Consider the following 15029-nt stretch of genomic DNA (forward strand, 5'->3'; position numbering starts at 1 on the left):
CCCCCTCCCTCCCTCCCTCCCTCCCTCCCACTCTCCCTCTCCCCTACCTCTCTGACTAGCTACACACACTCTCTCCCCTACCTCACGCACGGACGCTCGGACTGCTGCAGCGTTTTCCGAGAGTGGTTTCTCAGCCAAAGTGCGCCGCGAGGAAAGGAAATAATGTTTCAATCCTGACTAAAAATCGAATGGATTGGGCGATCTATTCTGAGTTGTGCTAATACGATCAGAGTGTCATTGATGCAGACGTGAGTCGTCGCGGCGCTATGGCACCTTTCTGCGCCCAGCTCCTTGGGGAGTGTGTCCCTGGCTGTCAGTCCTTCAGCGCCGGGAATGATGGCGCTGTGATGCTGATCAAGGAAGACGCAGTGGAGGCGGAGGCCAGGGAATAAACACAGATATTATATGATTACCTCCTATGCTTTTCTTTGGGTCGGATTCCTAGTAGCGGTGGACAATACCATGGTGAATTACCAGAAATATATTACTGTTATGCAGCTGGCTTTGGGGGTCACCGCCTCCAACAAAGAACACTGTCTTCCCCCTAGGAAACGTATGTGGTGAGTATGGATGGAATATGAATCTTAGATATGCGGATTATTATTATGGGATGCAGGTTGAAAGGAAGGGGGCCATGCACGAGCCAAGCTGTCGCCTCCCACGTTCTTTATTAATGAAAAGGGTCACGGAGGAGAGCCACGGTGCGCTCGGTCAATTTGCAAAATGAGCATTTTTTTGGTCAGTGACATAATATTTTTGCCACTGTGCCGCGCGCTCCGCAGGCAGCTTGCACCATGTTTCAATCATCACCCACTGTAACTCCGCATGCCGTGTGTGTGTGTGTGTGTGTGTGTGTGTGTGTGTGTGTGTGTGTGTGTGTGTGTGTGTGTGTGAGTGTGTGTGTGCGCGCGCGCGCGCGCGTGTGTGTGTGTGTGTGTGTGTGTGTGTAGGTGTGTGTAGGTGTGTGTGTTTGTGCGTGCGTGCTCGCGTTAGGGGTTGGTTGGTGATTATAAAGAGCCCGTGCGTTACTGCGTTTTTGTAGTTATCAAATCTTCCAAAGTCGGAGGGTTTGTTGCATGCATACGATGATGTCAACACTTTCCTATGTCCATTGTTGTCTATTTTCACTCTGTGATTTCATCTATGCTTTTAGATTCACTAAGGCCTACCTATTGCACTCATTTACACGTTCATTGTCGTACCTAAATGCTTACACAATCATGGAACATCATATTCATAACCCCTCTCTGTAATTTAATGAATAAAAAAAATCAAAGCATGAACAATGTATTGTCTCCTACTGTTTTCATTTATTTTCCATTTAACTTTGAGGTGCAGCAGGCCCCTGTACAACCTTACCTCCAAAACATCTCCATTAAACATTATCCATACTTCTGTTACCGTGTGTGTCCGTCTTTTCATCTATTCACTGTTTATCATTTGTCTCTCTGCCTGTATGACTCTGTGTGACCCCATCCAGTGAATGTCCCCTGTCCTTTCTCTTCACCTTAGTGTCTTTGTGTCTTTCTTGCTCATCCATCCTTACAGTAATTGCCACTGAGGCTGGGGGGGGGGGGGTAGGAGATGGCCTGGCTAATTACAACTGGATTACAATCTTGTTGAATAGAAAACAACACTGTTAATTATCAGCCCATAACCTCTTCATTCCTTGTGACAAACACACTGGCGCACAGTGCGAGATCATTTTTCTCGATAATGCTGTGACATTGGCATGGCTCCACTGGGGGTAAGGCTTTACTCATATCATCCACTTAAGCATTTTCCTTCTGAACCTCGTAACTGTTTCAATTCCATAAAACAGAATGATAAAAAAAAAAACAGGCCTCATTGTGGTGAGATGCTTCCATTCGGTTGAATATCAGACAAAACCGTCAACAAAGGGTATTGACTTGCCCTCAGTAGTATCCTGAGGTTATTTAAAATTAAAATAAATGAACAGTCATGGCGTGACATTAGAATTATAAGGTTCTATCTCCATTTTTGGTGGTGTTATTTTTTAAATGTTGACATTTTTTAGTAAGTAATTAATAAAATACAACGGTTCCATCTCACAAAACATAACGGAATGTAAAAACTTTGACGCTCAATATCTCTGAACTGCCCTAAACGGAGATAGAACCTTATCATTCTAAACGGAGATAGAACCTTATCATTCTAAACGGAGATAGAACCTTATCGTTCTAAGCTCACGATGGGGTGTAAGGCCTACAGTATCCACAGTAAACCTGTGAGTGACATTATTTAATCACACATCTCCTCTATTCCTGTATGTCATTGTATTGTGCCATCTGTCTCATCCACATCCTGGGATTTTCATTCATGTGATGGAGCATGACCCCCCTTCCTTCATAACCTGAGAGGAATGATGTCACCAAAACACCACCATACAGCCGTGTATAGCCTCAGCAGGGGTCAGATGTTCCACTGATCAGATACAGCTCTATATCTGTTGGCCTGTTAAGCTAATCATATTCCTTAGTCATCCCCTTATTAGCCTAATTATCCCCCTAGGAGGGGAGCAGGAGCTTTCAATGAAATGGAAAAACCACTTTGGGATGCAGTCTTTTGTTTTGACGCTCAGATTCTGCATTCTCCTACAGACGACTTCTTGTTTTTCCCTGATACACTGTGTGTGTACTGTTTGGGTAGGCTACCAGTTCTTCCCTGGCGTTATTTCTGTCGTGACCTTGCTAAATTACATTTCCCTGTAACCCTGAATATGAATAAAACAATGTTTCCTGCCATAACCGAGTCTGAGGCACGACCTACAGTAGTCGGATGTTGGCTGCGACCCACCCCAACGGTTCCTGACTCGACATTTGGAAATCACTGTAGCGGCTGAACCACGCAGGCCACCGTACTCCCTGCTGGGCTTAATCATTCCTTTGTTTTTACATTGTAAAATCCTCGACTCCTCATTACTCATCTTTTTTTATGTGGGGTTATCTGGGTTTGCATCTGGGAATGGCAACTTCAGGGTGTCTCTTCAGCTCATCATATACAGTACAGGTCGTTTAGCAGGTGCTTTTATCCCAAAAGACTTACAGTACAGACTACAGTGAGTGAATCATTGTTTTGTGTATTTGGCCCTAGCAGGAATCAATCCCCCAGCCTTAGCGTTGCTAACGCCACGCTCTGCCAACTGAGCCACACATGACACAGAGCTCATCAGTGTCATCGTCACTGGGGTGAGCGTGGGGGAAGTGGACTGGGGTGAGCGTGGGTGAAGTGGGCACAGTAGCTGCAGCAGGGCTGACTCAGCCAACCTCTGGCCAACAGAGACCTGGTGGAGACCACTGAGGAGGGGGGGGAGACCACTGAGGAGGGGGGGAGACCACTGAGGAGGGGGGGAGACCACTGAGGAGGGGGGGGAGACCACTGAGGAGGGGGGAGAGACCACTGAGGAGGGGGGGGAGACCACTGAGGAGGGGGGGGAGACCACTGAGGAGGGGGGGGAGACCACTGAGGAGGAGGGGAGACCACTGAGGAGGAGGGGAGACCACTGAGGAGGAGGGGAGACCACTGAGGAGGGGGGGGAGACCACTGAGGAGGAGGGGAGACCACTGAGGAGGGGGGGAGACCACTGAGGAGGGGGGGAGACCACTGAGGAGGGGGGAGACCACTGAGGAGGGGGGGGAGACCACTGAGGAGGGGGGGGAGACCACTGAGGAGGGGGGGAGACCACTGAGGAGGGGGGAGACCACTGAGGAGGAGGGGAGACCACTGAGGAGGAGGGGAGACCACTGAGGAGGGGGGGAGACCACTGAGGAGGGGGGGAGACCACTGAGGAGGAGGGGAGACCACTGAGGAGAGGGGGGAGACCACTGAGGAGGGGGGGAGACCACTGAGGAGGGGGGGGAGACCACTGAGGAGGGGGGAGAGACCACTGAGGAGGGGGGGGAGACCACTGAGGAGGGGGGGGAGACCACTGAGGAGGGGGGGGAGACCACTGAGGAGGAGGGGAGACCACTGAGGAGGAGGGGAGACCACTGAGGAGGAGGGGAGACCACTGAGGAGGGGGGGGAGACCACTGAGGAGGAGGGGAGACCACTGAGGAGGGGGGGAGACCACTGAGGAGGGGGGGGAGACCACTGAGGAGGGGGGAGAGACCACTGAGGAGGAGGGGAGACCACTGAGGAGGGGGGAGACCACTGAGGAGGGGGGGGAGACCACTGAGGAGGGGGGGAGACCACTGAGGAGGGGGGGAGACCACTGAGGAGGGGGGGGAGACCACTGAGGAGGGGGGGAGACCACTGAGGAGGGGGGGAGACCACTGAGGAGGGGGGGAGACCACTGAGGAGGAGGGGAGACCACTGAGGAGGGGGGGAGACCACTGAGGAGGGGGGGAGACCACTGAGGAGGGGGGAGACCACTGAGGAGGAGGGGAGACCACTGAGGAGGGGGGGGAGACCACTGAGGAGGGGGGAGACCACTGAGGAGGGGGGGGAGACCACTGAGGAGGGGGGAGACCACTGAGGAGGGGGGAGACCACTGAGGAGGGGGGGGAGACCACTGAGGAGGGGGGAGAGACCACTGAGGAGGGGGGAGACCACTGAGGAGGGGGGGGAGACCACTGAGGAGGGGGGGAGACCACTGAGGAGGAGGGGAGACCACTGAGGAGGAGGGGAGACCACTGAGGAGGAGGGGAGACCACTGAGGAGGAGGGGAGACCACTGAGGAGGAGGGGAGACCACTGAGGAGGGGGGGAGACCACTGAGGAGGAGGGGAGACCACTGAGGAGGGGGGGAGACCACTGAGGAGGGGGGGGAGACCACTGAGGAGGGGGGGGAGACCACTGAGGAGGGGGGGAGACCACTGAGGAGGGGGGGAGACCACTGAGGAGGAGGGGAGACCACTGAGGAGGAGGGGAGACCACTGAGGAGGGGGGAGACCACTGAGGAGGGGGGAGACCACTGAGGAGGGGGGGGAGACCACTGAGGAGGGGGGGGAGACCACTGAGGAGGGGGGAGACCACTGAGGAGGGGGGGGAGACCACTGAGGAGGGGGGGGAGACCACTGAGGAGGGGGGGAGACCACTGAGGAGGAGGGGAGACCACTGAGGAGGGGGGAGACCACTGAGGAGGGGGGGGAGACCACTGAGGAGGGGGGGGAGACCACTGAGGAGGAGGGGAGACCACTGGGGAGGGGGGGGAGACCACTGAGGAGGAGGGGAGACCACTGAGGAGGAGGGGAGACCACTGAGGAGGAGGGGAGACCACTGAGGAGGGGGGGGAGACCACTGAGGAGGGGGGGGAGACCACTGAGGAGGGGGGAGACCACTGAGGAGGGGGGAGACCACTGAGGAGGGGGGAGACCACTGAGGAGGAGGGGAGACCACTGAGGAGGAGGGGAGACCACTGAGGAGGAGGGGAGACCACTGAGGAGGAGGGGAGACCACTGAGGAGGGGGGAGACCACTGAGGAGGGGGGGGAGACCACTGAGGAGGGGGGGAGACCACTGTGGATCAAAAAACGTGACTCAAACAGCAATATCTGATGTACAGTTCTGTTTATTTACTAGTAAACAATGTGGCAATAATGATGAGCTAACAACAACAACCTTGTGGTACTGTAATAACCTCAATGAATTACTTGAGGAGCAGGGCTTTCAGTTTTAACAACCAAAAGACACTCCAAGTATTCCATAGGTTATTATCATGTAAAGACCATTTTCCATGTATTTGCCAAGTAATTTCTGTACCGTAAACCATAAAAACATATTAAAAAAACAACCAAAATGTAAAAAGGATTAAGGAAATACTGTAAGCAACACTATTACACAATCAAACATCTCTCACCCACCGATCATCACAAATCAAGTTGTTTTTGGAGAAATGCTTTTTGTGCAAAATATAGGTCAGATTAAACATGATTTCATAACTGATTTCACATAGACCTGCTATGGATTAAACTTGTGATCATCAATATTGTGATTAACTGTCCATTTCATATTAACATTTGTTCTTTAAGATCAATACGCAGCTCATTTATACACTGGAACTAATTATTTGTTGTCTTCATAAAGCATATTCAAAGAACATAACACCAGTTTGAATCAACATAACAACAGTTTTTGCTATACAAAACACTTTAGTGAAAAGGTCAAATCAGATTTAGATTCGTTTTACTTAGTACGAGAAACATTACATTGAAATTGAAATATCTGCTTCATTACATTCTTCTGAGGGAAAAGGCTTTCATGACATTTACACGTTGCCTTTGAGACATGAGTTAATATTCTGTTGTGCTCCTTAGATAATCACTGCATAATTTTACAGTTTTCATAATTTTCCATTTTCATTTTACTTGGCAGAGGTACAAATCGGAGGACGAGCTCATTGTAGTGCAAGGAATGATATGAGGAAATCGTGTTACCAATTCCACCATTCCTCATTCCATGTATTACAGCCTGCCCGACAGCCTGTCCTCTGATTCCTACCTCCCCCAGCCTCCACTCTGTCCCTGTCCTACCTCCCCCAGCCTCCCCTCTGTCCCTGTCCTACCTCCCCCAGCCTCCCCTCTGTCCCTGTTCTACCTCCCCCAGCCTCCACTCTGTCTCTGTTCTACCTCCCCCAGCCTCCCCTCTGTCCCTGTCCTACCTCCCCCAGCCTCCCCTCTGTCCCTGTCCTACCTCCCCCAGCCTCCCCTCTGTCCCTGTTCTACCTCCCCCAGCCTCCACTCTGTCTCTGTTCTACCTCCCCCAGCCTCCCCTCTGTCCCTGTCCTACCTCCCCCAGCCTCCCCTCTGTCTCTGTTCTACCTCCCCCAGCCTCCCCTCTGTCCCTGTTCTACCTCCCCCAGCCTCCCCTCTGTCCCTGTCCTACCTCCCCCAGCCTCCCCTCTGTCTCTGTTCTACCTCCCCCAGCCTCCACTCTGTCCCTGTTCTACCTCCCCCAGCCTCCCCCAGCCTCCCCTCTGTCTCTGTTCTACCTCCCCCAGCCTCCCCTCTGTCTCTGTTCTACCTCCCCCAGCCTCCACTCTGTCCCTGTTCTACCTCCCCCAGCCTCCCCTCTGTCCCTGTCCTACCTCCCCCAGCCTCCCCTCTGTCCCTGTCCTACCTCCCCCAGCCTCCCCTCTGTCTCTGTTCTACCTCCCCCAGCCTCCCCTCTGTCTCTGTTCTACCTCCCCCAGCCTCCCCTCTGTCTCTGTTCTACCTCCCCCAGCCTCCCCTCTGTCTCTGTTCTACCTCCCCCAGCCTCCCCTCTGTCTCTGTTCTACCTCCCCCAGCCTCCTCTGTCCCTGTTCCACCTCCCCCAGCCTCCCCTCTGTCCCTGTTCTACCTCCCCCAGCCTCCCCTCTGTCCCTGTCCTACCTCCCCCAGCCTCCACTCTGTCCCTGTTCTACCTCCCCCAGCCTCCACTCTGTCTCTGTCCTACCTCCCCCAGCCTCCCCTCTCTCCCTGTCCTACCTCCCCCTGCCTCCCCCAGCCTCCCCTCTGTCCCTGTTCTACCTCCCCCAGCCTCCACTCTGTCCCTGTTCTACCTCCCCCAGCCTCCCCTCTGTCCCTGTCCTACCTCCCCCAGCCTCCTCTGTCCCTGTTCTACCTCCCCCAGCCTCCTCTCTGTCCCTGTCCTACCTCCCCCAGCCTCCTTTGTCCCTGTTCTACCTCCCCCAGCCTCCTCTCTGTCCCTGTTCTACCTCCCCCAGCCTCCCCTCTGTCCCTGTCCTACCTCCCCCAGCCTCCTCTGTCCCTGTTCTACCTCCCCCAGCCTCCTCTCTGTCCCTGTTCCACCTCCCCCAGCCTCCCCTCTGTCTCTGTTCTACCTCCCCCAGCCTCCCCTCTGTCCCTGTCCTACCTCCCCCAGCCTCCCCTCTGTCCCTGTCCTACCTCCCCCAGCCTCCCCTCTGTCTCTGTTCTACCTCCCCCAGCCTCCCCTCTGTCTCTGTTCTACCTCCTCCAGCCTCCCCTCTGTCCCTGTCCTACCTCCCCCAGCCTCCACTCTGTCTCTGTTCTACCTCCCCCAGCCTCCTCTGTCCCTGTTCCACCTCCCCCAGCCTCCCCTCTGTCCCTGTCCTACCTCCCCCAGCCTCCCCCAGCCTCCCCTCTGTCCCTGTTCCTACCTCCCCCAGCCTCCCCTCTGTCTCTGTTCTACCTCCCCCAGCCTCCCCTCTGTCCCTGTTCTACCTCCCCCAGCCTCCCCTCTGTCCCTGTTCTACCTCCCCCAGCCTCCCCTCTGTCCCTGTTCCACCTCCCCCAGCCTCCCCTCTGTCCCTGTTCTACCTCCCCCAGCCTCCCCTCTGTCCCTGTTCCACCTCCCCCAGCCTCCCCTCTGTCTCTGTTCTACCTCCCCCAGCCTCCCCTCTGTCTCTGTTCTACCTCCCCCAGCCTCCACTCTGTCCCTGTCCTACCTCCCCCAGCCTCCTCTGTCCCTGTCCTACCTCCCCCAGCCTCCACTCTGTCCCTGTTCCCACCTCCCCCAGCCTCCCCTCTGTCCCTGTTCCTACCTCCCCCAGCCTCCCCTCTGTCCCTGTTCTACCTCCCCCAGCCTCCCCTCTGTCCCTGTTCTACCTCCCCCAGCCTCCTCTCTGTCCCTGTTCTACCTCCCCCAGCCTCCCCCAGCCTCCCCTCTGTCTCTGTCCTACCTCCCCCAGCCTCCCCTCTGTCTCTGTTCTACCTCCCCCAGCCTCCCCTTTCTCCCTGTTCCTTTGGCCAGAGATATGGAGGCATAGCGAGCCACGTCCTGCTCAACTGAGCAGAGCCAGTGGTCCGATTACTGCCCACTCTACCTGAACAGTCAGATCATCCGCCAGCACCGCGGGGAAAGATTTAAGTAGAGAACACGTGAGGCACATATCGGGCCGGTTTCACAGACAAATGCGTAAGACCTAATCCTAGACTAAAAAAGCATCTTCGACTGAGATTTTTACATCGAAAGTGTGATTTAGTCCACTAGGACTAGGGCTCCCGCAAATTAAAAAGGGACGCAGCCACACTTCCCTGTGATGAAGAGGGTATGAACCTTGGAACGGGAGCAGCTCTCTAAATCAAGATAAGAGCGAGCTAGCAGATGTTCCTCTACCCTGCAGTCTTAAAAGCCCATTCCCCTCTCCACCCAGCCAGAGATTAGCATTAACCTGGTTTAATGAACTTTACACACTGTGTTTTCAGCCCCAAGTGTTAACACCACATGTTTAGCTGTTTTCTTACATATTCTTTCTTTATTACTTTCATCGTTCAACCTCCACCTCCAAAACCCAAAATAGACAGACACAATATACACCAGGGGAGGTAGAAATCGGAGGACGGGCTCATTGTAAAGCATGGGATGGAGTGAGGAATGGTATCAAACACACGTGTAATGCACGTGGAACAACACGTGTGTTTAATACTGTTCCTCATTCCGTTCCATGGCTTACAAGGAGCCCGTCCTCCGATTTCTACCTCCACCCGCCTCCCCTGGTATACACAGAGACAGTCCGTTAGACGTACAGTAACAACAGTCCATTGTGGACCTCAATGAATACTTAATAAACATTACTAGTGTTAAGGTGCACAAACAGAACTCTGCGCTAGCTGGACTGTACGCTAGCTGGACTGTACGCTAGCTGGCTGGACTGGACGCTTACCAATGGTGTTGGCTGGGCGCACCTTTGTCTGTGTGTGTGTGTGTGTGTGTGTGTGTGTGTGTGTGTGTGTGTGTGTGTGTGTGTGTGTGTGTGTGCCCGTGCGCGTGCGCGTGCGCGTGCGCGTGCGAGAGAGAAGGAGAGAGCGGACAAGATTCCGCTGATTGTAAAATTGTAAATTCCCATTGTCCAAGACAGGAGGGACGGAGCGTAACATTGCATATTGACTAGCTGATTAAGCAGTAGGTGTTACTGCTCTGACTAATTATCCCTGATGTCCATGCAAGGCACATAACAAGAGAAAAGGGGAAAGTGGTGTGGTGGATTTATGCGTGTCTCTTTGTTGGTAATAGCATTAGACTATTTGACCTCTATTTGACCTCTTCCATGACCGACATTAGCATCTATCAGCACTGAACTGTGTTCGTCACACAGTCATAGGGCTTGGCATCCCTTCCCCATCCATTACCTATCTTATCTGCTGTACTGAAGATACCAACATTCTAATCTCGGAACTCAGAATCTCAGAGTCTGACTTAAGGCCAATGCACACGGCGTGCGATTTTGTCGCACCGCCGAATTCTTGAATGAGACAATGCACACGGCGTGCGATGCAATATTGTCGCATTACAACATTCGATTGTCCATTCACACCAATTGAAATAATTCAAGGAATTGAGAATCGAATGTTGTCGTGCGACAAAATCGCACGCCGTGTGCATTGGCCTTTAGTGAGACTACCGACATTCCAATGTGCTTATAAGAGAGTTGTTTTTTTCGGTTGCTACACACACATTGTATCTGTGTCACCCAGCGTCAGCAGTAGAAGGGAGAAACACCGTCAAACACTGTTGTGAATCAAGAAGGAGCGTAGCATAGTTAGCATAGACTTTAGAGAAAGCAGCCAGTTTGAGTATAGAGGTTAGCCTGTCCTCTACATAATGATCCCATCATGCAACACAATGTCCTATTACAAAGGTCCAAGCCATAAACAGAACAGAGGTAATTTCCCCCGCCTTGACCAATCACCAATGTTCTGAGTGTACACCAGTAGGGGCTGGTGGAGGGAGAAATCGGAGGACAGGGTCATTGTAATACATGGAACGGAATGACGAATGGTATCAAACACACACACACACACACACACACACACACACACACTCACACACACACACACACACTTCATGCATAATTATGTTTGATACCATTCATCATTCCTTGCATTACAATGAGTTGTTCCCACATGCTACCTGGATAATGGTTTCAGAGGAGGCAACACAGACAAGAACCACCTTTTTATGCATTAGCGTAAAACCCTAATCAATGTACCAATAACAATTCTGAATAATACCCTTAATATTCCATTAAATAGACTATATAAAAAACGATATAAAATCATGCTTGCCACTGCTCTGTATATCTCAGTCTCTCCAATAAGCAGCAGTAAGTTTCATTCTGGCGTCCTGAATGAAGCGTTTTGGCCGACATCCACTCAAGATTCAACATCTACGAGATGGCCTCTGACTGTGTAAGACTGCGACTGCGGCTCTATGACGCATCCTATGCCCTGTTCTCGTCAGTCACGACAGCCACTTTGTTAACGAGAAGTGTCTGATGTCACGGTTCATTTACTGTACTTTGCCTCTCATCCTCCGCTGGAGCTCAGACTGTCTCCAGCTCCTGTTGGCATGACTTGTTTTGGTTTTGCATAATCACTCACGGAAAGGGAGCGTTCTCATTTGATACATACTGTACAGTTAGACCCTGGATCCTTTGATTCTATCCTATCCTATTCTATTCTATCCTATTCTATTCTATCCTCTATTCTATTCTATCCTCTATTCTATCCTATCCTATCCTATTCTATTCTATCCTCTATTCTATTCTATCCTATCCTATTCTATCCTATCCTATCCTATCCTATCCTATTCTATCCTATCCTATTCTATCCTATTCTATCCTATTCTATTCTATCCTATCCTATCCTATCCTATCCTATTCTATCCTATCCTATTCTATCCTATTCTATCCTATTCTATTCTATCCTATCCTATTCTATTCTATCCTATCCTATCCTATCCTATCCTATCCTATTCTATTCTATCCTATCCTATCCTATCCTGTTCTATTCTATTCTATCCTATTCTATTCTATCCTATTCTATTCTATCCTCTATTCTATTCTATCCTATCCTATCCTGTTCTATTCTATCCTCTATTCTATTCTATCTTATCCTATTCTATCCTGTTCTATTCTATTCTATCCTATTCTATTCTATTCTATTCTATCCTGTTCTATTCTATCCTATTCTATTCTATCCTGTTCTATTCTATCATATCCTATCCTGTTCTATTCTATCCTGTTCTATTCTATCCTATCCTATCCTATTCTATTCTATTCTATTCTATCCTGTTCTATTCTATCCTATCCTATCCTATTCTATTCTATCCTATCCTATCCTATTCTATTCTATCCTATCCTATTCTATTCTATCCTATTCTATTCTATCCTGTTCTATTCTATCCTATCCTATTCTATTCTATCCTCTATTCTATCCTGTTCTATTCTATTCTATCCTATTCTATTCTATTCTATTCTATCCTGTTCTATTCTATCCTATTCTATTCTATCCTGTTCTATTCTATCCTATCCTATCCTGTTCTATTCTATCCTGTTCTATTCTATCCTATCCTATCCTATTCTATTCTATTCTATTCTATTCTATCCTGTTCTATTCTATCCTATCCTATCCTATTCTATTCTATCCTATCCTATCCTATTCTATCCTATCATATTCTATTCTATCCTATTCTATTCTATCCTATCCTATTCTATTCTATTCTATCCTATTCTATTCTATTCTATTCTATTCTATTCTATCCTATTCTATCCTATTCTATCCTATTCTATTCCATTGTATTCTATTCCATTGTATTCTATGGTATTGTATTCTATTCCGCCAGCGTGCCCATGTCTTTCCCCTCCCCATCTTTTTTCCCTCTCTTTTCTCATCATACAAAGTGACAAACCTCTGGAGCCTCATAGTGTCGACCACTTAATATGGTAATGGGTCTCCCCTCTCTCTGTGACTCCCTCTTTAGACAGGAGGATTGTCCGTATTGAATATCGTTTGTGGTGAATCCTCGTTAAGCTTTGTCTCTCATGGCACAAAGAGAGAGAGAGAGAGAGAGAGAGAGAGAGAGTGAGAGAGAGAGAGAGAGAGAGAGTGAGAGAGAGAGAGAGAGAGAGAGAGAGAGAGAGAGAGAGAGAGAGAGAGAGAGAGAGTGAGAGATCTAGCTGCACCTACATACAGGCCTCCCTCCCAGAATAGAATAGAAACAATTAGCAACCAGGCTAAACTGTTAAAGTACTGTGGTGTTTCCAGTTATACTGTAGGTTACCCATAACAGTAACAAAGCGCAGAATAATGTAAGTCATCAGTCAGGAGATACAACCATCATTGACAGTGCTGTATTCCTTTGGGAAATATTTCATATTTCAACAACAACAATAATAATAATAATAATAATAACTTTTATTTGTATAGCGCTTTTCCTGCAAACGTTGCAGCTCAAAGTGTTCCGATAAGTTAGGGTTAGGGTTGAGTTAACACTAAATCAAATGAAATCATAAATAAATCTAATATTTGCTCATATTATGCAACGGGCAAAATGGTCCCTTTAATGTTTAAAATTGCATACCAAAAATGTCCTACAAAAAGCAATAGTGCAGAATCCTTGGTTTGTTCACATTAATTGTTGTTGAGTGACAGACAGTACTGTAGGTTCAGATGCCATTGATCTCCAGTGAAGGGGCTTATCTCATCAAGAATTCACAGTCACAGTAACAGATCTCCTCTTGACAGGTACAGTATGACTGTAAATCAATGGATGTGTCAATACAAATCAACGGATTAAACCTCTGATGGGTCAACTGAACCGCAGTAGCAGCACTGCCTAATGTAGGTGACGTCACCAGTGGAAAACCAAAAACCTTGTCTGACTGTACGGGTGACAGGTCAGCCTCGGGCGCCCGAATCCTGTGTCTCACAATGACCCGGCTGTGAGAGAGAGAGAGGCCTCGGGGGTCTCACGACAGCGCAGCATGGACCTCAGCGAGGATCTTAGAGAGTCTTAGAGAACGCAGCACTTCCTGGTGTTGTCCCTGTCTCTCCTACAGGGCCTGGGTGGCATTCGATCCAATTATGCCGTGTTGTTTAAATGCCACTTAATCCAGTGGGGAACTGTGGCCCTTTTTTGGAGTAAGTGGAATCCCGGTCACCGTGTTCTCTCTGCGTTTACTGTCGGCCCGTTATCTGTTTGTTGTTTTGCCATCCTTCACCGCTCAGTCCAGCCTTTTGGCACCCCCCCCCTGTAGCGGGTGTGTGATGAATCCTGATGTGATGGTTTTGTGTTCTCTCTCCTCTCCTCTCCTCTCCTCTCCTCTCCCTGTGTGCTGACCTCAGGATACACCCCAGCCCGACCGCTGGCTCCATCACAGCAGCCTCCTCTGTGAGCACCATTCAGGGCAAGCCATCACTCCGCCGCATAAAGGGCCGCATCCATAGGAGCAAGAGCCTGGACAGCATTGATCTCCTCGACTCCAATGTAAGTGGAGATACCCGCATGCACATGTACGTTTTTGTGTAAGCAAGCAATGACCGAAGTCGTGTGAGAGGTACTATAGAAATAGAATGGGTAGCAGTGGCACAAATGTTTATCATGGCCGATTTGTTATTGCTGATTGTGTGCAGTGGACCAAATCCTGATCTAACAGCCCAAAATATACACCACTGGTCCGTCCACATCCTATATCATTGAACATTTCCTTTTAAATTAAAAGTTTGCTCTACTCATTCTAGTTCTATAGCAGATACCCCTAACCCTATATAAGGTTCCACAAATCATGTGAGCTTAAGTCTCAACATGTTTGGGGACTGGCCATCTGAAAAAGATCTATGAGCTGTGAACAGACACAATGAGAGCTGGAGAGACCTATACTTGGGTCTATTATCATAAACATCTGTCTCATTTGTAAATATCGGCTTATATGGTCTTGTACTTCAATGTGAAGTTCAGTTCAGATCTGGATCATAAGGTGTTGGTGTGGTATGGATCAGTGGAGACTGATGGAGGCAGAAATCGGAGGATGGGATCATTGTAATGCACGCAGCACAGGTTTGATACCATTCCTGATTTCATTCCGTGCATTACAATGAGCGCGTCCTCTGATTCCTACCTCCACCAGCCTCCCCTGGTCTGGATCTTGTGAAGTATTTGTATTGGTGATAGATATGTCCCTTTGCATGAGCTGGGATCTGGGTTTAGGTCCAATCTGGGTCCAGTTTGAGCGCAGAATGAACTCCCCCATGCACGCATTTATTATTTATATAAATCTTATTTATATTTGGAGACAAAAAGTTATTGACTGTCTGTAATCCAAAATG

At 49.7% G+C, this 15029-nt stretch overlaps 1 protein-coding gene across 1 annotated transcript in view; it reads left to right on the forward strand.

Moving 5' to 3' along the window:
- Nucleotides 1-462: 462 nt before the first annotated feature.
- The window catches only part of tjp1b (tight junction protein 1b), a gene marked incomplete at its 5' end in the record, with an annotated part of 94836 nt that continues 80269 nt past the window's right edge, over nt 463-15029 (forward strand). The window contains 2 exons of the mRNA XM_080545418.1: nt 463-560; nt 14049-14190. Coding sequence (XP_080401544.1) covers nt 463-560; nt 14049-14190 — 240 coding nt within the window. The remainder of the gene's footprint in view (nt 561-14048; nt 14191-15029) is intronic.

The sequence above is a fragment of the Nansenia antarctica genome (genome assembly GCF_963989245.1).
Source record: "Nansenia antarctica genome assembly, chromosome: 14".
Taxonomy (NCBI): domain Eukaryota; kingdom Metazoa; phylum Chordata; class Actinopteri; order Argentiniformes; family Microstomatidae; genus Nansenia; species Nansenia antarctica.